Genomic DNA, 27,599 nt, shown 5'->3' on the forward strand with positions numbered 1-27,599 from the left:
AGATTTTTAATTTTGAAATTTTTAAAAGGCCAAATTTATGTGTTAATTTTTCTTTCATTCATCATTGAATGAAAACTCATTGAGAACCTATTGAGAAAAACAGATTGATTACCTACTATAATGCAAGTCATTCTGTTAGGATCTGAGGACACATGATTTTCCGTCATGGAACTCACAAAGTAATAGGAGGATTAAGAAACGTTATCAGAAAGTGGCTAGGCATGGTGGCTCATACCTGTAATCCCAGCACTTTGGGAGGTCAAGGTAGGAGGATCACTTGAGCCCAGGAGTTCAAGATTAGCCTGGGCAACATAGTGAAATATTGTATCCTTAAAAAAATATTAAAAAGAAAAGTATCAGGAAGTGTTAACACCTATGCAGAGAATTATAATAGGGTGATATGCAGAGTTATCACAGGATGGCAGGAAAGAGAATACATGAATGTCTACTTTAGATTGGGGAATCAGGGAGCATCTCTGAAAAGGTAACATTTACTTAATATGCAAGAAAAAATCTTTCTCATGGTTAATCTTTAAACTTTGTTTTCTTGTAATTAAATTTGCTTAAATTCTATCTGAAGCCCATATTAAAGGCAATGCTTTCCTGTCCAGTGAAGTTTTTCTTTTAAATTGACCTGTCTCCTACTTTTTAATAATTGTTTTTTACATGGAAATTTAAACAGTCAAAATATATTATCTTTTGAATTTATTTTAAGGTGTATGTGCTTAATAATTATCTAAGAGCCTTGCTAAGGATTTGTAATTTTTTATTGCTGCCTTTTTTAGTTTCTTTTATGCTTCAAAAATTTAACATGTGATTAGATTGAATATGATGAAATTTTAGTTTTAATAAGGGAAATATTTTCTTAGCATTTACAGATGATAAATTCCTGGGACATTAGTTGTGACTGAAATTACTGAAGGATTTTTGAATTTCATGTGTTTTGAGTGGGAACTGAGTTTAGAATTTGTGAGTCTGTTATCTGAGGGAATAGGCAAGAATATGATTTCAAGTGGACAGTTTGGGAACAATAAGAATTAGAAGCAGGATTCTAGAGCAGAAGGTGGGATGGAAGTAGTTGAGAAGGCAAAAAAAGGAAGAAAATTCCATGCAAGGAATTTAATTTTGCGCTGCTCATGGTGGCTCACGCCTGTATTCCCAGCACTTTGGGTGGTCGAGGCAGAAGGATCACTGGAGCCCAGGAGTTCAACACCAACCTGGGCAACATAGTGGGACCTTGTCTCTACAAAAAATAAAAAAGTTTTGCTGCTTGTGGTGGCACATGCCTGTAATCCTAGCTACTAGGGAGGCTGAGGCAGGAGGATCACTTAAGCCTGGGAGGTTGAGGTTGCAGTGTGCCCTGATTGTGCCACTGCACTCCAGCCTAATAGCAAGACCCTGTTTCTCAAAAAAAAAAAAAAAAAAAAAAAGGAATTTAATTTTGATGAAATCCAATTTATCTTTTTAGTTTTCCTTTTCTCATTGTGCTTCTGGTGTCTTATGTAAGAACTCTTTGCCTTATTCCAGGTCATGAAGATTTTCTGTTATGTTTTCTTTTAAAAGTTTAATAGTTTATATTGTACATTTATAGACTTATGATCCACTTTGAGTTTACTTTTATAAAAGGTGTGAGGTTTAAGTTGAAGTCCATGTGTTTTGCATATGGATGACCAATTGCTCCAACACCAATTATTGAAAAGACTGTCTTTTCTTCATTGTTCCTTTTGCACATTTGTGAAAAATCAGATTGCTATATTTGTGTTGGTCTATTTCTGCATGCTATTCTGTTCCATTGAGCTGAGTGTTCTTTCGTAAATACTACTCTATCTTAATTATTGTAATCGTATAGTAATTTAGATTGTTTCTCAGCATGTTTAATATACTGTTCCAATATCATCTGGCCTACATACTTCTGGATGATTTGTTAACCTTATTATTGTTCCTCTGTAGGTAATGTGTCATTTTGTTCTGGCTACACTCAAGATTTTCTCTTACCTTTGGCTGTCAGAGTTTGTATACATTTTGTTTGGTTTTCCTACTTAAATAGCTTATTGGATCTATAAATTAATGTTTTCTACTAAATTTGGGATGCTTTGGGGCAAAAATTTATTCATATATTTTTTCTACTCTTTTCACTTCTGGTCAGGGATTCCAATTACGTGTGTGTTTGACCTCTTAAATTGTCTCATTAATCCCTTTGATTCTTTCATCTTTTTTTTGTTGTTGTTGTTCTCCTTTGTTTTTCAGATTTGGTAATATCCATTGGTTTGTCTGTAAGTTCAACAATGGTTTCTTCTACTGTCTCCAAGTTGCTATTGAACCCATCAAGCAAATTTTGTTTTACTTATTGTACTTTTCATTTCCAGAATTTGTCCACTTTTCTGTTGACATTCCCTCTGTTAATTTGTTGATAACAGATATTCTTTTAATTCATTGAACATATTTCCTTTTAATATCTTGAACATAATTCATAATAACTGCCTTGATGTTTTTCTTCTAAACTCGGCATCTAGGTCTACTTGGTGACAATTTCTATTGACTACTTTTTACCCTGAGTAGGGGGGGTCACACCTTCTTTTTTCTTTGTTTATTGATTTTTGGATGAAAACTGGATATTATAGATAATATTTTATAACAACTCTGGATTCGTCTATGTTCTTCTGAGAAATATTGTGTTTTTGTGCTAGTGGGCAACTGACTTGCCTGAATTCCAACTTAATACTCTGTCTCCATTCTATGTTGGTATACAACTGCTGATATCTGTTTTTGGGTCTTCCTTTGCTGCTTTTTTTAGCTGGATTTTTGTAGGTCTCCCCTCTGCCTGCCAAATTTGGTAGTCAGTCAAGAATTTGGGGAGAGATGGAGTTTATTGATTGTCCAACCTGTTTTTATATGGCAGTTCTCTTTTTCTAGAGTTAAGTGAGGTATTGTGATTGAATGATTATATACATTTTTACTGCATATGAAAAAGATTATGGATTTAGAAGAATTGCAATGAAGAAATTAACTGAATATTTTATTGCACAGGTGCAGCTGCTAGCAAGGAAAATTATATTTTCATATTTAAATCTGCTAGTGAATTCAAAGAATGACCTGGCTGTGGCTTATATTCTCAATATTCCTGATAGAGGACTAGGAAGAGAAGCCTTCACTGATTTGAAACATGCTGCTCGAGAGAAACAAATGTCTATCTTTTTGGTATGGATGTGTGACATGTTCAAAATTAAGACCCCTTGCACAGTGGATCCATGTATCCTAATATGCTTGTAACTAGAATGAAACAACTTTTAAGTGGTTAATTTATGTTCTACCTCTGTATTTGAAAATCCATGGTATTTTAATTTTTTACCATATCCTTCAAGTTTGGTAAAGGAGACTTTCTCTAAAGCAGTGTTTCCTTACATATATTCCGTGTAGTGCTAGCCCTGATAAATTCTCTGTGAATACATGTTTCCAGTGTCAAAACGTTTCTGTTAAATGTTCTTTGAATAAATGTTTCCAAGGGCAAAATGTTTAGAAGTAGTATATACCCTTATTGGTTATACATAATCCATTATTGAATATAAGAGCTCTGAGAAGTCCTGCCATAAAGAAATCTGCTTGTAGCAAATTAAGCTTGTTATTTAATCTGTTGTTTCCTAATTTATTTGACCATGGAACTTTCCCCTAAATTATTGACATTTCACAGGATTTGTCTTTCTTAGAATGTACCTTGGAACATTTCATCTTTGATTGAAACACTTACGTACAGCTATCACATATGTATTTTTATCATTGTAAGGACAAGCCTTTTGAACTATACATGATCCCAGGATGAGAAAGCTGGATGGAACTTAGTGATTATCTAGTCTGTATTTTTATTTTACAAATAGAGAGGCTGAGGTTTGGAAGTGTTAAATTGCCCAACCAATTCACCTGTTTAACACAACAGATCAGCTAATGCTAAAAATTCCCTTGTTCCATATAATAATTTCAATAGCTAGTAGTCAACTATATTAGAATATATTCATAAATGAGTTCTTTAGAGTCAATAATACATTCTAAAATTAATATACTTTAGCTCTTAATTTGTCCCCTAACTCAGCTCCTCAGCCTCAATCTGCAGCTGGGTGTCATTGGCACCACACTTGCTAGCATGAATTCTGCATGGCATTTGTTTCTTTGGTTATTTGCTTCTGACTCAAAGTGTGTCACGAGCCATAAAATGTGCTTCACTTTTAACTGTATACGCAGAATTATATAGATTTACTTAGCTTTATGAAGTAAATTACACTTTAGTAAATCACTGGACATAACTTATCCATTTGTTTTAATTCATAGGTGGCCACGTCATTTATTAGAACAATAGAGCTTGGAGGGAAAGGATATGCACCACCACCATCGGATCCTTTAAGGACACATGTAAAGGGATTGTCTAATTTTATTAATTTCATTGACAAATTAGATGAGATTCTTGGAGAAATACCAAACCCAAGGTAATGACTTTTCATATATTACAAATATGTTATTAATCTATCTTTAAAACTTTACAGAATCGGGTAGAAATAAGAGATATTGAAATGACCAAGCATCAGACCAAACAGTGAGGCGAAGAAACAAAATCTAGATGAATAAATTAAAATCACATGACCTTACCTCCTAAATTTCTGCCTGTGATTCCGAGTTTTGGCCAAAGTCAAAAGTCACGTCCATACTAAATTTGATTAGAGAAGAGAGTTACCATTTATTTTTATCTGGATGAAATAGATTTTTGAGGACTGGCAATGAGCAAACAGATAATTTCTGTGTATTTTTTATTTAGCAATAAAGGAAACTGATATCACGAATGAGTAAGAAAATTGACAAAGATGAAATCCCTATTCTATTTTCTGTTGTTTTTCATTTTCTTATGTGCAAATCTTTGGTTCATCTGGGATTTGTTTTTGTGTGATATTGGAGGTAAGATTTTTTAAAAATCTGATAGACCCCCATTTATAATATTGGTGTATTGAGTGGTAAGTAAGTTTTGGGGGCAGAAGTGGATTGTATATGCTAGCAATCATGGCGGATCATTATCAATTTGGTATCCTATAACATAAACATAATAAAAATAGCTGATATTTATTGAACACTTGTTATATGTCAGACATTGTGCTAAGTTCTTTACTCAGATTATCATTTGATCATTACAACAACCTGACTTGATAGATACTATTACTATCCCTAATTTAGAGGTGAAAAAACTAAAACACAGGGATCAAGTAACTTGCCCTACGTTATATTAAGTAGCAGAGTAGGGATCTGAACACAGTCAGTTCTGTACATCCATTCTCCTAATGACTATATCTTGTTCCGTGAAACTTCATTCCATTCTAAGATTCTAAGAAGGTTTTTTTTCAGGATTTTATTCTGAATTGCAGTCTATCTTCTCATATGGATATCCATTACAAAGAAGTAAATTTGGAAGAGGTTTTTGAAAATAACTTAGAGACAAAATAAGTGACATCTTCTGAACTTCCAGATAATATATTGGGGAGCCATTTCTATTGAAATATCAGATATTAAATTTTTAAAAAATTTTTTGTAAGGCAATATAGATACATTTTGTTAAAGTCAAGTGGTACTACAGTCATCTGTCAGTTTTTTGCCCTTGAAGATATTCCTTCTGGAGAGTCCCCTGTCATCTTTATTCAATCTTTGCTTTTGCTTGTTAGGCCTGTGTCAGAGTGGCAACCATGAACCTTCATCCTCACCTTGTGAAACAGTCTCTGCCTGTTTCCTGGCTCTTATGACTTTATTTTAATTGGTAAACCCCTTATTTTGCTCAAGTAGCTTTCTCAGAAAAAGTAAATGGTAAGCAAATATTTTTATGTTAGTCTCATATTTGATTGCATATGATTTTATGTCATGTTTCATTTATTTCTCTAAGATTATTTATTATATTTAATGTAAAAATATTGTTATCTGCTTCCTGAATGGTCTTTGTTTTATCTCTATTGGATGCTTTTCTGTTTTTTACTTTCTTTTTTTTTGCCCTCTTTCATGGTAGAGGTGTTCCTACAATGTGTGGTGATTCTGAACTGTCCTTTCATATTTAAGAGTGAGGCCCTATAGAGCTGATTAGTAGCTCTGTACAGTGGGCTTATTTATAGCATGATGCCCAGTTGGCTCTTTTGTTGGAGACTTACTCTCCAAATGTCAGTAACTTTAGATCTTTTCTTTGGGACTTTCCCAAAAATTTCCACAGAGGCATCTTTTAATCTCTGAAAGCTGTAAATCTGGCTAGCAATATTCTGGGATTTGAGATAGGTCCAGGTTGATGCTGAGTCTCACAGTTCCGTATGTAGACTTACTCAATTCCTTTGTTTTTAGTCCTGCTGCCCCTGGGTCCGGAGCCTCTCATAGTTTCTTTAGAACAGTTTTGCTTCCCATGCTGAGGTGGGAGAGAAGCACTAGCCTGACTGCTCAGAATAGAGGGAGAATGGGGGTATAAGTGTTCCTTATGGAGACCGTCAACTAGCTTTTCTGTTTTCAACCCCGCCTTTGCATAGCCATCAGTATTACCTTCAATTTCTGATTAATTTCTGAGTTTGCTTCTTACCATTGTTCCTGTTAGCAGTTACTTAGGTTTTAGCTTTTGTATTCTGGGTAGTTAGTTATGACTCAATCATCTGTTTTCATTTTTTTGTACTTTCATGAAATGCCTCTACTCTCATCAGCTGTTGTTTCTTCTCTCATTCTGTTTTTCTTCATAGATGGAAACTTTTTTGTTTTTTGCTTTTTTGTCATTTTAGTGAAGTTTTGGAAAAGAGCAGAGATAAATGTGTATGTTCAATCCAATATGGTTTGTTATAATTACATTCCTTTTGGAGGAATTTCTGGTTGTGGTCAACAGGGTAGAAGTACATTTGTTTTAGAGGCATCTAGGGTGAGGGAATAGACTTCTTCAACTTAGCAGCCATTTATTTTGGATATCCCATGTGGTTATAATAAGCAAGTATCTTCTAGAGAAGGTCTTGAGGAAGTGAATATCTAAATAGTGAATGTCTTCAATTGGGTGTCTGAATAGTCCACTTGAGCAATTTTTGTTATCTTTTTTGTGGTGATTTGTTTTTTTATTTTTGTTCTGCAGTAGGTATAGTTTTGTTTTATAAATAAAGTAAAATTATTAAAAACTAAAAACATATACCCTATACATATCATAATAGATATTAATAGAAGGTATACAGAGGAAAGGGCAATTGATCCCTGGTTTGTGGGAGCCAGGGATAAGGGTGTCAAGAATCCTTATCTGGATGGGTGTTACAGTTAAGCCTAATTTTGAAGGATGAACTAGAAGGAGTTAACTAGACATGGTGGGTGGGAAAGTGGATAACCCATTTGGACATTGCTTCACTGGTTATTCATTTTATCTTATAATTTCAACCTCTCCCTTTACTAGTACTTCAGCCACATTCTATAAGCTTATAAGAAATAAACAACAAACTGTCTTCTCTGTTTCTTCCAGTTCCTTCTTCCATTTACAGCTCAAATTCTTAAAGAAAATAGTTTCCTTTTTTCTGCTTCCCTCTTTGTAAGTATTTAATGTATATTTTTCAATAGACAGTAAACTCAATGAGAGTTTATTGGTTTTCTTCACTAATATTCCCTAGCCCTAGCACAATTTTTACCAGAATAGACAGTCAATATTTATTTGATTGTCTGTACTTGACTGATGTATACTCCTTCACTTTTTCCCTCTACTGAAGCTATTCTGCCAGTGGTCACTTGTGATCTTCTAATTATAGTCTTTGGTCTCTTTTGAGTCTTCAAATTTAGTCATTTCCTATTGGAACTCTTTTTTCTTATAACTTCAGATACGTCATTCTCTTATTTTCCACCTACCTCTTCTACTACATATATGCAAATTCTTCTAAATCTATATTTCAGTGAAATTCGAACCTCTTTCCTGAGTTTCAGAAACATATCCTCAACTATCTTTACGATGGTGCCTCACAGGCAACTCATATGTCCTAAACTAAATTTTTGTCTTTCTCTGCAAAACTGCTTCTCCTCCTGAAGCGATGAAGCCTGTCTCTCTCTAGCTCCCAAACAAGAATCTGGGGCATATCCTAAATGCATTCACTCATTAAGATCTGTCACTTTTTCTTTCTTCACATTTTTTATGTTCTTTCTCCTCATCTCTTCTTATAGCTACTATTTTATTTCCAGTGTTTACTGTTTCAGACTTTCATCCTTTCTTTTCTGGACCTTTTCACATGTCACTGAGTTGTCTATTCTGCCTCCAGTCTTAAGTTGCCCTATCCTGTTGTCCTCATTGCTGCCAGAGTGATTTTTCTGAAACAAAAAATGTTACTCCCATAATTAAAACTTTTCAGTGATTCCATATTTGGTACAGGATAAAACTTCAGGAACCTCAATATTATACACAAAACTGTCTGTGCTCTAACTCCTGCCCATCTCTCACTCTGGCCTGTTTATTCTCCTCGTCTCTGTCAACCTTAAAAGTTAGAAATAAAAATGTATTTAGCTCTTGTATCTGAGGAAAAGTTTATACTACTTATTTTTAAATAGAAAAATTACAGTAATGTTTGAGTCCAAGGAAGGGTGGAATAGACAGACTGGGAAGAAATAAAGAAAAAGAATTGATTCTTACACTCATCGCCCTACTGCCCACTTTTCATGAGGCCATCTTAGCTATAGGTGACTGCATTTCTACACTTTGCCAGTAGGTGACACCATAAAATGCATAGTGTACTTTCACCTGAAAGATGTCTTAAATGAGATGTTTCAAGTTATATCAATTAATAGTTCCCTGTTGTTTAGAAGTTGAAAATTCTGTATTTCACATTTATCACACAGCTTTTTAATGCACATTTACATTATACTATCATGTGCCACTTGACGAGAGTATGCTCTCAGAAATGCATTATTAGGCAATTTCATCATTGTACAAACATCATAGACTGTATATACACACACCTGGATGGTGTAGCCTGCCACACACATAGGCTATATGGCATAGCCTATTGCTGCTAGGCTACAAACCTGTATGGCCTGTTACTGTATCAAATACTGTAGGCAATTGTAACACAATGGTATTTGTGTGGCTAAGCATATCTAAACATTGAAAAGGTCCTGTTCAGAATGTAGTATAAAACATAAACATAGATAAACATACATAAGCATAGGGTACTTGCCATGACTGGAGTTTGCAGCACTTGAAGTTGCTCTGGATGAGTGGTGAGTGAATATGAAGGCCTGGAACATTATTGTAAACTCTTGTAGACTTTATACACATTGTAAACCTAGGCCACACTAAATTTGTAGAGCAAATTTTTCTTTCTTCAAGAATAAATTACACTTAGCTTGCTCTAACTTTATGAACTTTAAAATTTTTTGACTATGAATTTTTTAAAATTTTGAAACTTTTTGACTCTTGTAATAACACTTAGCTTAAAACACAAATACATTGTACAGCTGTACAAAATTTTTTTCTCTGTATCCTTATTCTATATGCTTTTCTCTATTTAATTTTTTTTTTTTTTTTTTTTGCTTTTTAAACTTTTTGGTTTAAAATTAAGACACAAACATACACATTAGCCTAGGTCTACACAGGGTCAAGATTATCAATATGACTGTCTTCCACCTCCACATCTTGTCCCACTGGAAAATCTTCAGGAGCAATAACACCCCTGGAGGTGTCCTCTCCTACAGTCACAACACCTTCTTCAGGAATACCTCCTGAAGGACCTGCCTGAGGCTATTTCACAGTTAGTGTTTTTTTTTTTTTTTTTTTAAATAAGTAGAAGGAGTACACTCTAAAGTAATGATAAAAGGTATAGCAAATACATAAACCATTAAGAGTCATTTATTATAATGACCAAGTATTATGTATTAAACATAATTATATGCACTATACTATTATATGCCTGGCAGCACAGTAGGTTTGTTTACACAAGCATCACCACCAACATGTGAGTGATGTGTTGAGCTGTGATGCTATGATGTTACATCATTAGGCAATAGGAATTTTTCAGTTCCATTATAATATTATGGGACTACCATCGTATATGTGGTCTGTTGCTGACTGTAATGTTACTGAACAGCACATAACTATTTATATTGGGCTAAATATACATGTATGGAGTGTTAAATCTCACTGAAATTTTTCAGTCTAATCTCCTAATGTTAAAATTTTTCTTGTTTAAAAATATTTCAGGGCCAGGCTTGGTGGTTCACGCCTGTAATCCCAGCACTTTGGGAGGCCGAGGTGGGCGGATCACGAGGTCAGGAGATTGAGACCATTGTGGCTAACACGGTGAAACCCTATCTCTACTAAAAATACAAGAAATTAGCTGGGCGTGGTGGTAGCGGGCGCCTGTAGTCCCAGCTACTCGGGAGGCTGAGGCAGGAGAATGGCGTGAACCCGGGAGGCGGAGCTTGCAGTGAGCCGAGATCGTGCCACTGCACTCCAGCCTGGGCGACAGAACGAGACTCCGTCTCAAAAAAAAAAAAAAATTTTTTTCAGAAATACTTTTCATATATTTTATGTGGCACCTTTAATTACATTTAATTTTTAAAGGTAAAATTTACTTCAACAAATAGTTATCAAATTCTTGAGTATGGTATGGAAAAGCAGTCACTTTATTTAGGAAAGTGAAGATACTCAGTAATTACATTAAAGTATTACCAATCATTTGTCTGTATTATTGCTTAGTGTTCTCTTCCAGTTACTTTATTTTGGTACAAGCTTGGGGATTCAATTGTGCTTTTCATCAGCAGCCTCGTGTTTCTCTTTCTGCCCCAGGGCACTGGTGTGATGCAGCTAGGAGTCAGGAGCTCAGTTTGCCTCTTTCTCATCTAAATTCTCCTATTAATGTTTATCCAGAATAGCCATAATATATTTTCTGGGAAGCACTCCTGAATACCTTCTCCTTCTTTCTACTTCCCCACTCAAACTTGTCTATACTGTCAGTAGTTCATTGTATCATTATCACTTGTGAGCTCTTAAAGAGAAAGATTTTATTCATTTTTGTATTGCCAGTGAACAACATAAATATCTTGATGTCATTTTAGTTAAAACTTCCGGAGTTTCTAGGCTCTAGAAGCAAGAATTTGAGTTAAGCCACTGTGTTGCTGAGCAGATATTAGAAGCCAACCTAATGGTGGCTCTAGAAGTGAGTATATATTAATGGAGTAGTCAGAGCACTACTGTTTGGGGTATTTTGCCATGGCTTCAAAATGTTGACCTTGGCAAGTCTCTGAAATACAAGTCTTATTTTTTCCTAAATACAATTCAGCCAGTGAGTTACATCATCTTTAAAATTTAGCATTTTTGTCATGTAGAAGGAATGAGAAAAGGAGGTCAAAGGTGACTTTCCTAATACCATTTGAAGCATTTTTTTGTTCTTATAATTGGCACTAAGACACTCCCAGATTTTATTAACCATTTGAATCTTTTCCAAAACTCTTTTCTATTAGAGATTAATTCCCAGGAAAAGCATATAATGTTAATTATGTTTTCATTTTGGCTACATTTCATCCAGTTCACAGCTGAAAAAGAAAGTCCTCATATATGTGAAAGAATTCCTAGGGTCTACTCAGACTTCTGATTACAGAAGTACGGCAGACTAGGCCCCCAGCCTATTTTCTTCCATTGAAAATAATTAATAATGTTGGATAGCGTGTTTCAAAAATGCTTCTTAAATGCATTGGTAAGTAGGCAAATGTAATGAAAATACAGGTCAAAAATAGGTGAAGGAGGAAAGCCAGAGAGGCAAGTGAAGAAGGGAAGCCAGCTTTTAGCCCAGGAACTGGCCAGCATGGGGAGATAAATAGGAAACACATACCCATTCTACAGGGCTAAGCCCTCAGTGTAAAAATAAACTAAGAATAAGGGCTTTAATTTGACAAAAAGGTTTCTATAAAAACCTAGTTAATGGTAAAACATTTTAGCGTTCTGCTTAAGAATAAGACAAGAGTTCCTGCTGTCATCAGTTCTTTTCAACATAGCATGAGATGTCCAATTCATTGTAATAAGACAAAAAGAAATAGGAGATATAACAATTGAAAAAATAAAATTCTATTTGATGATAATGTGACTAATTATATAGAAAACTCCAAGAATGTAAAGGCAAATTATTACAGTTGGCAGTACAGTTTAAGAGTGTTGCTGGACACAAGGCCAATAAACATGCAATTGGATTTCTGTATCATTACTAAATAGAAGGATTTTTTTTTAAAAAAAGCTTCAAAAATGTAAAATACCTAAAATAAATCTAGTAAAAACCATACTAGCTTATTTTCCCTTGAAAGGTTCAGACTGAACGTGAAAGTCCCTGCTTGTCCTCTTCCACCTTGCTGCTAGCCCTGAGCTTTGTATCCTGATCACAGTGTTACTAGAGGTGTTTGTCCTCAGGATGATATCTTGCTTGCTTACTATGCACAGCTTTCGACTTACCATGCCAGCTCTGGTTGGTTCCTTTTTGAGGGAGAGATTGGGTGGTACTGGGAGATTTTTTTCTCTTCAGTGATGCGTTCTTCAGGGTATCTAGTATGCCATTGTGTAAGTAGACACCACCTAAATACTTTTGTATTGCAAATAATAATATGAATAGTAAAATATATATCATTTGTTTTACTATAAAAAATTTAGATTGTTGCACGTGATAGTATTCATTTATTCAACAAATGTACGTCAATCATCTCTTCTGTGTACCAAATGTAAACTGACGGTATGAAGATCAGTAAAATATGATTGCTTTCTCAAGGAGCTGATTTTTTCATGACTTTTTTCTCACCCTTGCCTAATCATAGGAATCACCTGTGGTACTTTTAACACAATGCAAACATTTAGTGCTCTTCGCTGGAGATTGTAATTCCATAGGATGGGATCTGGAGTTGATGTTTTAAACAAATGCTGGATATGAGTCTGATGGTTAGGAAAATACATTGTCATCATACACTAAGTCTCTCTGCAATCTTCTTCTAACTTTCCTCTTCTATCTGGACCAGCTATTTAAATGTGGACATTCATCTTTCTAGCTTGTTAGGGAACCTGGCATTTCTGTAAAACATACAACTTGGCAATAAGGCGAGAGTGAAAACTTCATTTCATCATTTCCTTTATGCCACCACAAAAGAGAAATTTAATAGCATACCCAAAGTTGAAAGTGGCAGAGCTGTGATATGTGCTCAGGCAGCCTGACTTCATGGTCTGTAGTCAGACCACACCAGTTTCTCATTTGGCACTGTGCTGCCTTTCCAGTGATACCTCTAGGGATGAGATCTCCTGGCTTTAAAAGAGAATCCTCTTCTATTGGACACACCTCATTTCTTCCTTAAAATGGACCAAAATCCTTCCTCTTATATGTTTCTCACATTTGTCCTTTAGAGCAGAAGTTGCAACCCAAACTCTGAGATTTAGGTGTGGTATAAAGAAATATCAATTTCGGGTTTTTAAAAACACTTGTCTGTTGGCCATAGTTGGTCCACTTTCTTGTTTGCTTTATGTCAGTACTAAGTTGCTTAGTTTCCTTTTCCATATAATAACCTTTCACTTATTAGAATGCAATATCATGTTTTTCACGTCAGTTTCCTTCCTCCCTGTCTCTTCCCTCACACAGAACACCATGTGTGCTTGGACAAACTATTTAACCTTTATGGGACTCAATTTTCTCATTTGTGATTTAGGGATAATAATATCAACTTACTGAATTGGTTTTAAGATTAAACGAATGTAAGAGTCTAGATATTCAATGAGAGGTAACTGTTTTTGTTATTTTAGTTGTATCTAAAGGTATATATTTTAAATATATTGTATGTATACAACCACTTCTGAACCTGTTGTATTTCACATATAACTAAATTATTGCCCATCAGCTTTCAAATCAAGGAAGAAGAAACTTATTGAAATTACTTGCTTTTAGACAAACTTTTAAATTTTGTTTCTAATGTTCCTCATCTTTTTCTTAAATGCTTTAACTGTTTGATGTATAAGATCAAAGCAATAGTCTTTGAAAGGTGTTAACTCTGAAAATTACATTTTCAAGTCTATAAGCATATTATAATTTGCAATACTGTTATAGAGGCAATCTTATTTCTATTTTCAGCGTTGCAGGGGGTCAAATACTATCGGTGATAAAGATGCAGCTGATTAAAGGCCAGAACAGCAGGGATCCTTTTTACAAAGCAATAGAGGAAGTGGCTCAGGATTTGGATTTGAGGATTAATAATATTATCAATTCTCAAGAAGGTGTTGTAGCTGTTAGCACCACTGACATCAGTCCTGCTCGGGTAATGAGCTTTTTATTTTTCATTATCCTTTTATACAAATAATTATCTCTTCTATTTATTGTAGAAATGGTTTATTATTGCTACTTAAGTCAGAAGAGTGTGTTTCCTGTGTTCTAAAATGATATTGAAAATGTAAGTTTCTCAATAGGATTTTGTAGGATTATATGTTCAACTTGGGTAAATTATCACATATTTGGGCCAAATTTCTGAATTTGTTAAAGTAAGGCATAGGGTAATCTCTGGTATCCCTTTTGGTACTAAAAACATATAATTCTTGATGGATATTAAGGTATTTTATGCTATTTTTCTATAAATATTCTTTTTTTTTTTTTTTTGAGACGGAATTTCACTCTTGCAGCCCAGGCTGTAGTGCAATGGCACGATCTTGGCTCACTGCAACCTCTGCCTCCTGAGTTCAAGCGATTCTCCTGCCTCAGCCTCCCGAGTAGCTGGAATTACAGGCACCTGCCACCATGCCCGGCTAATTTTTTATATTTTTAGTAGAGATGGGGTTTCACTATGTTGGCCAGGCTAGTCTCAAACTCCTGACCTCGTGATTTGCCCGCCTTGGCCTCCCAAAGTGCTGGGATTACAGGCGTGAGCCACCACGCCTGGCCTAAATATTCTCATAAACAATTACTTTCCCATTTACTCAGATATAAAATAAAAGCCTGTTTTTTCTGTTTCTGACTTTAATAATAAGCATTGTATTAGGACAACAACAGTCCTCTTAGAAATTGCTTCCATTCAGCAGTTTTCTTTTATAAATCTCTGTCTCTTATTTTCTACCTCCATTCTCAGCCTACTGAAACCCGTACCTGGCAATTTTTAAACTCTATATTCCCAGAACATTTACTTATTCTTAATTTTTTTTTTACAGAGATAATTAAATAGAGTAGATTCTAACCCACAGAATTATAAGAGAAATTGACTACTGTGTTTTTAGAACAGAATTTTATAGTAGTATAGTTCATTTATTGCAGTTTATTCAATTTTTCTAACAGCCCCTCTTTATTAGGTGTGATTATGGTAGCCAGTGTATGAAGAAAGACTTTTGCTTAATTTTTATTATTTATCATTCATTCATTCATTCATTCACTCACAGCCCTGTGGACCACTTTTAGCTATTTTTCTATAACAATGCTTGTTGTTAGATTTACTTTGAAGGTGGGGAAGATTCAGGGTTGTTGCCCTGTGTATTTCACTTCCTGGTGAATAGTTTGACTCAAATGACAACCAGGTTATTACTATAAGTATCAATCAGAATCTGTCAACTTCAAATAATTAGCAACATCAATTGCTTCCATTTCTTGGCAGAAGAAATAAAGATACCAAAAATCTGGTTCTTAATTTCATGTTTTCAACCAAATCAGAGATCTTTGAAAAATATAATCAAATAGTACTCATGAAGTTACTATTAAGGAATATGGAATTCTCTGGTACTAATGAAAAATATGTGTGAAGCACCAGATTGTGATAGGCAATTTGTTATAATTTCAGTAGAGCTATATACATTATAGTTCACCTGGTAGCCTGAGTCTGCCAACAGAGAAAGAAGGCCAAGATGATACTGATGAAAGCTGAAGAGACTGGCACAGCTTATAACAGATGTCCCAGAAGATGTAGCTTTGATATCTAGGTATAATGTCCAGCAACCCTCTGGGTTAGGCATTATCATTGCCTCTATTTTGTCAGGGAGTTTAAGAAGAGAGTACAAGCACCTTCTCCAGAGTTATACAGGATATACAACTAAGCAGTTGGTATCAAATCCAGTCAGAAATGCCTTCAGAGTTTGTGCTTACATGTATCTATACATAATATTTTATTATTATATATTTTATTTTATTCCATCTAGTCATGAAGTTTTTTTCAGCTTTCCCTTTTTAATCTGCTTTATCTCTATGACTACTGTCTTAGTTCAGAACTCTCCATTTCTAAACTGTTCTGTTATAGTCTTTAATTTGTGACCTGTCTCCAGATTTGATAACATTTGTATCTCACAATATATTTTACACATTGCCATCATTGATTCTTTAAAATCTAAACAGGATCATTTTATTTCCTTGCTTACTAAAGCAAGAGATTTTTCCTCTGTAACAGACTGGCTTATAACTTCTTGGCATGATATACAAAGTTGCCCAGGCTCATCTCGTATCACTTCCTCCCTTTTACCTTATTCTTCAGCCATGCCATGCTACCTGGTCCCTGAAAGCACCATGCTCTCTTCTTCCTCTGGGTGCCTCCTCCTCTGTGGAATCATCTTTGATGCCAGGGTACATTGGTCACTTCTTTTGTACTCCCACTGCACTGTGCATACACTTATTAGAAACAGCACTTAGCATTCTGTAATGCATTTGTCAGTTACTTATTTATCAAGGAAACTATGGGTTCTTTGAAGGCAATGGTTGTCACCTTTGGAGCCTTAGCTTTAAGTACAGTGCTTGGGACATAATATATACTTATCAATGATTATTGAATCAATGAATGTCAACTAGCTTTTCATTTTTGCATTTGATCTTTACAGTCATCCATGGCGCCTGTATTCAGATAGCCAGAACCTCATCCTTCTTTGGCATAAGAGAGAAAAAATAAATAGAGATGCTGAGCCATGGGGCTGATGTCACATAGCTAGATAGTGGCTAAATTTTTCTGACTCGAAGCCTCATGTTATTTTGACCAGAGCCTAATGTCTTCTTTTGATGAGATTATTTTTGGGCTTTTGAAATTGGTAAAGTTGATTATAGCATGGCTTAAGGAAAAATGGTCACATGCCTTACAGCCACTTCTTATAGCTGATGTTTTATTACTTTAACAATAGATGAAAGAGGCCAGTGCCACAGGGAATTTAAAAGTATGGCCATTCACCCAGCTGGGATGATTATTACATTTACTTAAAATTATTTTTTGTCTCAGCCAAAATCTCATGCCATAAACCATGGTACTGCATACTGTGGCAGAGATACTGTGAAAGCCTTATTAGTTCTTTTGGACGAAGAAGCAGCTAATGCTCCTACCAAAAACAAAGCAGAGCTTTTATATGACGAGGAAAACACAATCCATCATCATGGAACTTCTATTCTTACACTTTTTAGGTAAGTAATGTGGAAGTTATGTGTATTACAGATGTTAACTCTAGAGAATTACAAAAGAAATGTATGCTTATGGTAGGAAACTTAGAAACTACAGAAATTGTGAAGAAAGAAAATAAAAGTTAATTAAAGGGAGATTGAACATTTGAATTCAAAGCGGTTATATATAAAAGAAGTAATATTTTATGAGAGTACAGCCTGAGAGATGTCTTTGGTTTCAGTGTTGTTTTTAGTTCTTGTTGTTTTGCTTTGAAAATATTTCTTTCCTTTGCTGTGGATCAAGAATTTTGCTAAATGTTTTGTTAAATTATTTCAGCCTTCCCAACCACCATGTTCTTAAGTGAAGAATTAGAGGCTCCACTTTATAAGTGAAGAATTAGAGACTTGAGAGATATTAAGTAATTTGCCCAAGTGAGGTATGTTAGCAGTTAGCAAGGGTGTCTTTCCTAAAGCCTGAGGTCTATGCTCCCAGGACTACTATTCTGTCTAGAATAAGAGAGAGCACATACACCAAACTTACACTGGAATTGACAGCTCCTGGTTCTCCCTCAAATTATGAAGAAAAATATTTACCAAATTAATGCTGGTATTATGTGTAAGACATTGATGCTGTCTTTGTCTACTCAGGCTGGCATAACAAAATACTATAAACTGGGTAGCTTAAACAACAGAAACCTATTTTCTCTTTGGGCTGGAAGCTGGAGATCAGGGTGCCAGCATGGTCAGGGCTGGTGAGGGGTTTCCCCTTGGGTTGCAGATAACTGCCTTTTTGCTGTGTGCCCACATGTCCTTTCCTTGGAGAAGCACGTGGAGAGAGATCTCTTTGTCTTCTTCTTGTAAGGCCACCAGTCCTATTAGATTTGGATCCCACCCATGTGACCTCATTTAATCTTAATTACCTCCTAAAAGCCCTATCTCCAAATACAGTCACATTTGGGAGTTAAGGCATATATATATATGGGTGATGCAGTTTCATCTATAGTAGATGCTCTCCAGTTTTAATGATTAGGTCAGTCGTTGAGTAGGTTGTTGACATTTTTAATTAATTGGACATTCACTTTGAGAAACATTAAAATTTTTAGAACAACCATTTTAAATTGTATTTAGTACACTGTAGAGAATTTTCACAAAATTATCCTACTGCTTGATCTCTTCTGTTTTCTACTGGAGCTATTTTATTGAAATCTGCCTTCATGATTGCTTCATATACTCTCTCCTATGCCTCAGTATCCTTTCTCTTCTCTTTAAACAGATACTTTACAGTGGTCTATCATTCAGTGTTGTCATCTAATTCCTTAAAATCTCATCTTCTTTACCAACTTCCATGACTATTCTTTTATATCTGGACATGAAATAATTCTTCCACATTCTACCTCAGAATGCCCAAATATTTTATTAACGATAAATATTTTTATCAGTGATTTACTTATACCTGCTGCTGGAATCCCAGAAAACAGTAAAAAGAAATAAATGAATTTTTATTTTTTCTCTTTTCATCTTACTTCTGTTTAACAAGTTTGCTTTTAGGTAGAAATATAAATAATTTCAATTTTCTCTGACTGAATTCATTTTCTTAGAGAAAGTTATTTTCCTTTCATGAAATTTTTATTCTAACAAATTTAATCCCAGAGTCCATTTTAAAAAGGAATCTTTCTAGGCCAGGCATGGTGTCTTATGCTGATAATCCCGGAGCTTTAGGAGGCCAAGACAGGAGCGTTGCCTGAGACCAGGAGTTTGAGGCCAATCTGTGCAACATAGTAAGACTCTATCTCTGCAAAAATAAAAAAGAATTACCCAGTGTGGTGGTGCATGCTTGTAGTCCCAGCTACTTGGGAGCCTGAGGTGGTGCATGCTTGTAGTCCCAGCTACTTGGGAGCCCAGGATTGCTTGAGGCCACAGTGAGCTATGATTGCACCACTGCACTCTCTCCTGGGCGACAGAGCAAGACCCTGTTCTCTTAAAAAAAAAGAAAAGAAAAGGTTTTTCTATACTTAATCATGTCACTGAACACATTGCTATTGTTTACAGCTTGAATTCTGCATTCGCATTTCTAATTGTCATTGTGCAGACAAGCACTGGTCAGTGGTAAAGTAAATGTTCAGTGGTCTACACTGAAATGATAAAATTAAGACAATGAGGTATATCAATTTAAGGTTGTCAACTATTCTTTCTTAGGGTAGGCAATATTTTATTCTTGCTTAGTAGTCATTTGAGTCAAGGGGGTTCTAACTCTGGCTCTATTAAGCCAAAAGGGATTCATTTATTAAGGTATTCAAGTTGGTCTGAATCCAAAACTATAGGGTGGGTCTTCTCCATTTCACCTTCTCTGACCCTCCTATTGGTATGTTTTTCTCTTTTGAATTCTCATACTATTTTGAATTTCAGTTATGTGTTTCTTATGTTCTTTACTTAGACTTCAGGATGCCTGAATATAGGATCAATAAATGAGTCAACTTTCTATTCTTCACAATATCTTGTATAGTGCCTTACAAATAGTAGAAGCTCATGAAACATTTAGTTACTGGATTAATTAACTAAGCAAACTATTAATATTTAGGATTCTCAGAATAGAAATAATGACACTTTTATAAAGTACAGTTATGCATTGTTTAATGATGCAGATACATTCTGATAAAGGCATCGTTAGGCAATTTTGTGATGTGAACATTATAGAGTGTACTTAGACAAACCTAGATGGTATAGCCTATTACACACCTAGGCTACAAACCTGTACAGTATGTTATCGTACTAAATAGTATAAAGAAATAGTAACATAAAGGTAAGTATTTATGTGATAGGAATTTTTCAGCTTCATTATAATCTTATGGCATCACTATCAAATATGTGGTATGTTGTTGACCAAACTGTTGTTATGCAGCACATGACTCATGACTGTATTATAAACAAGTAGATTTAGTTGTCCTTTATCCTATAACTGTGCTTTTGGGTAGGGGAGGGGCAGATACTAGTTTAAAAGCCATTTTGGTTTGTAAGTGTCTTCATCTCTTCAGGCTGTTAGAACAAAACACCCCAGACTAGGTAATTTGTAAATAACAGAAATTTGTTTCTCGTAGTTCTGGAGTCTGGAAGTCTAAGATCAAGGCGCCAGCAGATTTGGTGTCTGATGAGGGCCTCTTCCCCATAGATTATATTTTCTTGCTGGGTTTTCACATGGCTGGGAAGACTGAAGGGCAAAAAGTGCTCCCACAAACCCTTTCATAACGGCACTAATCCTGTTCATGAAGGCAGCGTCCTCATGATTTAATCATCCTGAGGCCCCACCTCTTAATACCACAGGTGGTTGACTTGTGATTTACCTTCACACGACTTTACAATTTTGTGAAAGCTGTACACATTCAGTAGAAATCGTGCCTCAAATTTTGAATTTGGATCTTTTCCTGAGCTAGCAATATGTAGAATAATATTCTCTCATGATTCTGGGAAGCAGCAGTCAACCACAGTATTCAGATAGCCACATGATCATGGCGATAAACAACTGATACTCTACTGTGTTGCCTGATGATTTTGCCCAACAGATATTGGAGTGTACTAATTCCAGCTAATTCCATGTTTAAGATAGGCTAGGCTAAACTATGATGTTCGGTGGATTGGATGTATTAAATGCATTTTTGACTTAATGGTATTTTTAATTTATGATGAGTTTATCTGGGAGGTAACCGCATCATAAGTTGAGGAAAAACTATATTGTATTGGGAATTAAGTTTCAACGTGAATTTGGAGGGAAACAAACATTCCAACCATAGCAATAAATTATTGCCTTTTTTTTTTTTGACACAGGTCTCCCACACAGGTGAATAATTCAATAAAACCCCTAAGAGAACGCATCTGTAAGTCAATGCGAGAGAAAAAAATTAAGGTACAATTTAATGCATGCCATGAAAATAGCAAACACTGTTTTATTAGAAAAAATAAATACATAAAGCTGAGCTGCGTATTGTAAATATTGTAAACATTGTACATGACACAGTAGGAATTACATGGAAAATGAGTTATGACAGTTGACATACAGAGACTTTCCTTTTATACAGTCTTGACTAATCTGTTTCTGGTTTCCTTAATCCGCTGGACCTAAAAAAAGGGAAAGGAATAAGCAGTTGCTATTGTAAGTGTTGAATAAATATCCGTTGAATGAGTGATGTGGAAAATAAAAGAAGATAAGGCTTTCTCATTTACATTTCTATATCTTAAACTGAATCTCAAGATATGTGATTTTAAATTTGCTCCTGTCTGAAGATATAATGGCAGAATATAATTATTTGTAGGTTGAGCTGAGACATTTTACGTTGCTCTTGACTAGAACTGTTCCTGTTCTTTGTTCATTTAGTTTGAACTAAGTTTTGCTGTCCTCATATGAAACATCTGTGCCTATAAGTAATCAATAATGTGTTTTCAAGCAATTTTTATTGGCCTTATTTTTCAAAAAGGAATTTGGCTTTAACTCATTTATCATACTTTTATTGGGTATCTATTATGATCTAGACACTGTTGTATGGTTGGGAATTCATTAATTCATTAAATAAGATTTTTATATAAAATTTATAATCATCCTTAAATTGTCAAATATTCATCTTGATACAACAAAAAAGAGAACAGTAATTTGTATGCCCTTTATTTTTTCATTTGGAAATTTAGTTCAAATTAGTAAAGCTTTTAGTTAATACCTGTTTCATCTACATACCCTACACCCATTTAGTTTATTTATTAATACTTTCTCTTTCTATTGGTTATTAGAAGTTGTTAGCAATTAATGCTTGTGGAATACATCGAGCTTCATAAAATTTTTCTGTGAATAAAATTTGTCAATTCTTTGTCATATTAATATAAGTATTTGCAATCAAGGGATAAGATTTTAAAAATCTATTCATTGGACTTGGGTAGAAACAGAAATGTAACATATCAAAAAATTTTTTTCTTGCTATGGATACTGACAAACTTTAGTATTTTGATTTAAAAATAAGTCATATTTTGGGGGGCTCAATTTCTCTGTCTCCATTTCAAATAGAATATGAAAGTGGGTCAGGCATGGTGGCTTACTCGTGTAATCCCAGCACTTTGGGAAGCCAAGGCAGGCAGATCACTTGAGGTCAGAAGTTCGAGACCAGCCTGGCCAACATGGTGAAACCCCGTCTCTACTAAAAATACAGAAATTAGCCGGGCACCTGTAATCTCAGCTACTCGGGAGGCTGAGGCAGGAGAATCGCTTGAGCCTGGGAGGTGGAGATCACACCACTTCACTCCAGCCTGGGTGACAAAATGAGACTCTATCTGAAAAAAAAAAAAAGAATGTAAGACATCACATAAGGAAAAATCACTGACAGTGAAGCACGTTAAATATTACCGGGAAAGGGCTTAGAGTTTTCTTTTATTTTATTTACTTTTATTATTTTAAATTTTGTTGTTTGTAACTTTTATGGGTACATAGTAGGTGTATATGTTTATGGGATACATGAGATGTTTTGATATAAGCATGTATTGCATAATAATCACATCACGGAGAATGGGGTATCCATTCTCTCAAGCATTTTATCCTTGGTGTTATAAACAATCCAATTGGATTTTCTTAAAATTAAGTAAATCAAAATGAAAAAATCTATCTGAAAAATGAGAGTACTTTTAAAGAAAATGTTAAGGCTCAACTAATTACTACGAAACGTATAGACAAATTTAGAAAGTTTTGGGAAATAGAACAGAGATCATCTAATGCAGTCTCATTTACAGATGTGGAAACCAAAATTCTAAGAAGCCACCTTATCCAAGATCTCATAATTACCATGAAATATTTTACAACAGTTTGCAAAACCATGGTTAAATACTAATGAGATTATAATTACATTGCTTCCATTACTTAACAGTAGAGCTGACTTACTCTATACAGCTCTGAATCTATTAATAAATGGCAATCAAGAAAGGAAAGCATTACTTATGTTTTGCGATACTCTTTTTAAAAGTGAAGTATGAAAATGATTAGTTTAACCAGGTATACAACTGAACCATAGCTATGTAGAGTATTTGTTGGAATAACAAAAAATGCTGCCAATATTTACTACCAAAGTTCCTATGGAAAAGTAGTTTAGCAGCTGATTATCTTATTACTCTGTTACTTTTGCTCTTTTGGCATATAGTAGTTTTTAGTCACAGAAAGAATATATGATCTACACAGAAAATATCTTGAAATGAGCATTTCAAAGGTAGAAAATATTAGAGAACTTAGAATTTTGATGTACTTGCTTATGAAATATCCATGTCATTATTATATGGAGTAAATTAACTCAGATTTTAGTTTCCTCATTCTTAAATAGAAATAGATGCTGCTGTGATCACAAAAGTCTATGAAACCCTTTGGAAATAGTTCATGAACACACTCATTTTAGGTCCTCAACTTTTATTTCCTACTGTAGTGTATCAGGAATCTTGTTTATGATGGTCAAAGAAATTTCCCTGCAAAGGAAACCAGAAGGTTCTCCCTGAACCTTCATGATTTTGTTGGTTTTGTTAGGACCCTTTAGTGAATGTTTTCTGCCACTTTCTTACCCCCAATTTCCAAGCAGTTTACTTATTTTTAAAAATTCTTATGGGTACATAATAGGTGTGTATATTATGGGTACATGAGATATTTTGATAACAGGCATAGAATGTGTAATAATCACATCAGAGTATATGGAATATCCATGACGTCAAGTATTTATCATTTCTTTATGTTATAAACATTCCAATTATACTCTATAAAAATGTACAATAAATTATTGTTGAATGTAGTCACCCTGTTGTTCTATGAAATACTAGATTTTATTCATTCTATCTAACTATATTTTTGTACTCATTAGCTATCCTCACTCTTCCCAACCCTATGCCTTTTCCTAGCCTGTGGTAACCATCATTCTACTCTCTATCTCCATGATTTCAGGTTTTTTATTTTTAGCTCCCACAAATAAGTGAGAACAAGGGAAGTTTATCTTTTTGTGCCTGGCTTATTTCACTTAACATAATGTCCTCCAGTTCAATGCATGTTGTTGCAAATGACAGGATCTCATTTTTTATTTTTTATTCTTTTTTTACTCCATTTTTTATATGTACCACTTTTTTTTTTTGAGACAGGTTCTCACTCTGTCGCCCAGGCTGGCATAGTGGCACAATCATGGCTCTCTGAAGCCTTGAACTCTCAAGCTCAAGTGGTCCCACCTCAGCCTCCCAAGTAGCTGAGACCACAGGTGTGTGCCACCATGCTTGACTAATTTTTTGTATTTTTTTCTAGAGATGGAGTTTCACTGTGTTGCCCAGCCTGTTCTTGAATTTCTGGGCTCAAGGGATCCATCCACCTCAGCTTCCCAAAGTATTGGGATTGCAGGTGGCCCACATTTTTTTTATCCATTCTTCTGTTGATGGACACTTAAGTTGTTTCCAAATCTTGGCTATTGTGAATAGTGCTGCAGTAAACATGGCAGTGCAGATATCTCTTTGATGTATTATTTCCTTTCTTTTGGGTATATACCCAGCAGTGGAATTGCTGGATTGTATAGTAGCTCTATTTTTAGGTTTTTGAGGAACCTCCAAACTTTCTTCCATAGTGGTTTTATTGACTTACATTCCCACCAACAGTGTACGAGGGTTCCCTTTTCTCCACATTTTTGACAGCATTTGTTATTGCCTGTCTTTTGGAGATAAGCCAGTTTAACTGGGGTGAGACGATATATCACTGTAGTTTTTTAATTTGGGTTCCTCTGATGATCAGTGATGTTGAACACCTTTTCATATACCTGTCTGCCATTTATATGTCTTTTGAGAATGCCTATTCAAATCTTTTGCCCATTTTTAAATTGGATCATTAGATTTTTTCCTCTTTAGTTGTTTGAGTTCCTTATATATTCTGGCTGTTAGTCCCTTGACAGATGGATAGTTTACAAATATTTTCTCTCCTTCTGTAGGTTGTCTCTTCACCTTGTTCACTGTTTCTTTTGCTGTGCAGAAGATTTTTAACTTGATGTGATCCCATTTGTCCATTTTTGCTCTGGTTGGTACTGCCTGTGGGGTATTACTCAATAAATCTTCGACCAGACCAGTGTCCTATATAATTTCTTCAATGTTTTCTTTTAGTAGTTTCATAGCTTGAGGTCTTAGATTTAAGTCTTAAAGAGTCTATAAGTCTATAGAGTAATCCATTTTGATTTGATTTTTGTATATGGAGAGTGATAGAGGACTAGTTTCATTCTTCTGCACATGGATATCCAGTTTTCCCAGCACCATTTATTAAAACTGTCCTGTCCTCACTGTATGTTCTTGGAATCTTTGTTGAAAGTGAGTTCACTGTACATATGTGGATTTAGTTTTTTGGTTCTAGTTCCCTTTTCTGTTTCATTGCTCTCTATGTGTCTGTTTTTATGCCAATACCATGCTGTTTTGGTTACAGTAGCTCTGTAGTACAATTCAAATGTGATTCCTCCAGTTTTGTTCTTTCTGATCAAGATGACTTTGGCTGTTCTGGCTCTTTCGTGGTTCCATGTAAATTTTAGGATTTTTTTTCTATATCTGTGAAGAATGTTATTAGTATTTTGATAGGGATTGTGTTGAGTCTGTAGATTGCTTTGGGTAGTCTGGATATTTTAACGATATTGGTTCTTCCAATCAGTAAACATGGAATCTTTCCATTTTTTGTGTTTACTTCAATTTCTTGCATCAGTGTTTTATAGTTTTCATTGTAGAAATCTTTCACTTCTTTAAGTTTCTTTCTAGGTGTTTTATTTTATTTGTTGTTACTGTAAATGGGATTACTTTCTTGATATCTTTTTCAGAGTGTTTGCGGTTGGCATATAGAAATGCTACTGATTTTCATATGTTGATTTTGTATTCTGCAACTTCAGTGAATTTATTTATCAGTTCTAATAGTTCTTTTGGTGGAGTCTTTAGGTTTCTCCATATAAAGGTCATACCATCTGCTAACCAGGATAATTTGACTTTTTCCTTTTTAATCTGGATGGCTTTTATTTCTTTCTCTTGTCTGATTACTCTAGCTAACACTTCCAGTACCATGTTGAGTAACTTGTGAAAGTAGACATCCTTGTCTTGTTCCCAATTTTAAAGGAAAGGCTTTCTGTTTTTTTTTTTTTTTTCCCATTCAGAATGATAGTAACTGTGGGTCCGTCACATTTGGCCTTTATTGTGTTGACATATGTTTCTTCTAAACCTAGTCTTAAACCCCTTTAATGAAGGGGTGTTGAATTTTATCAAATGCTTTTTAAGCATCAGTTGAAATGATCATATGATTTTTGTCCATTATTCTTTTGATATAATGTATCACATTGATTTGCATATGTCGAACCATTCTTATATCCTTGGGATAAATCCTACTTTGTCATGATGAATGATCTTTTTAATATGTTGTAGGATTTGGTTTGCTGGTATTTTGTAGCGGATGTGTGCATCAATTTTCATTAGAGATATTGGCCTACAGTTTTCTCTGTTTGGTTTTGGTATTGGTAATACTGTCCTTGTAGAATGAATTTGAAAGTGTCTCCTCATCTATTTTTGGAATAGTTTGAGTAGGATTGGTATTAGTTCTCTTTAAATGTTTGCTAAAATTCAGTAGTGAAGCCATTGGGCCCTGGGCTTTTCTTTGCTGGGATACTTTTTTTTTTTTTGAGATGGAGTCTCACTTTCTCATCCAGGCTGGAGTACAGTGGCGTGATCTCGGCTCACTGCAGCCTTCTGTGTTTAAGTGATCCTACTGTCTCATCCTCCCAAGTAGTTGGGATTACAGGCACCCACCACCATGCCCAGCTAGTTTTTGTATTTTTAGAAGAGATGGGGTTTCACCGTGTTGGCCAGACTGGTCTCCAACTCTTGACCTCAAATGATCCACCCGCCTCGGCCTCCCAAAGTGCTGGGATTACAGGCATGAGCCACCCAGCCCAGCTGCTGGGAGAATTTTTATTACAGCTTCAGTCTTATTACTTGTTATTGATCTATTCAGGTTTTTTATTTCTTCATGGTTCAATCTTGGTAGATTGTATATATGCATCTAGGAGTTTATCCATTTTTTCTAGGTTTTCCAATTTATTGGCATTTGTTGGTCATAGTGGTCTCTAATGACCCTTTGAATTTCTGCAATATTAGTTGTAATGTCTCCTTTTTTTTATTTATTTTATTTATTTGGGTCATCTCTCTTTTTTTCTTAGTCTAGCTAAAGGTTTGTTGATTTTATCTTATCAAAAAATTAAC

The 27,599-nt window shown here is 34.9% G+C and overlaps 1 protein-coding gene across 39 annotated transcripts in view; it reads left to right on the forward strand.

The window, feature by feature from the left end:
- The window catches only part of PARPBP (PARP1 binding protein), a 282,808-nt gene that overhangs the window by 243,942 nt on the left and 11,267 nt on the right, over window positions 1–27,599 (forward strand). For 13 of the 39 annotated variants that reach the window (XM_063614318.1, XM_063614319.1, XM_063614320.1 and 10 more), the window contains 5 exons: window positions 3,028–3,198; window positions 4,321–4,475; window positions 14,094–14,277; window positions 17,191–17,369; window positions 21,165–21,243. In XM_063614318.1, coding sequence (XP_063470388.1) covers window positions 3,028–3,198; window positions 4,321–4,475; window positions 14,094–14,277; window positions 17,191–17,369; window positions 21,165–21,243 — 768 coding nt within the window. Of the gene's footprint in view, window positions 1–3,027; window positions 3,199–4,320; window positions 4,476–14,093; window positions 14,278–17,190; window positions 17,370–21,164; window positions 21,244–27,599 lie in introns of those variants that run through there. The other 26 variants (XM_063614326.1, XM_063614327.1, XM_055240306.2 and 23 more) reach the window with 10 other exon arrangements.

The sequence above is a fragment of the Symphalangus syndactylus genome, chromosome 13, assembly GCF_028878055.3.
Source record: "Symphalangus syndactylus isolate Jambi chromosome 13, NHGRI_mSymSyn1-v2.1_pri, whole genome shotgun sequence".
Taxonomy (NCBI): Eukaryota; Metazoa; Chordata; class Mammalia; order Primates; family Hylobatidae; genus Symphalangus; species Symphalangus syndactylus.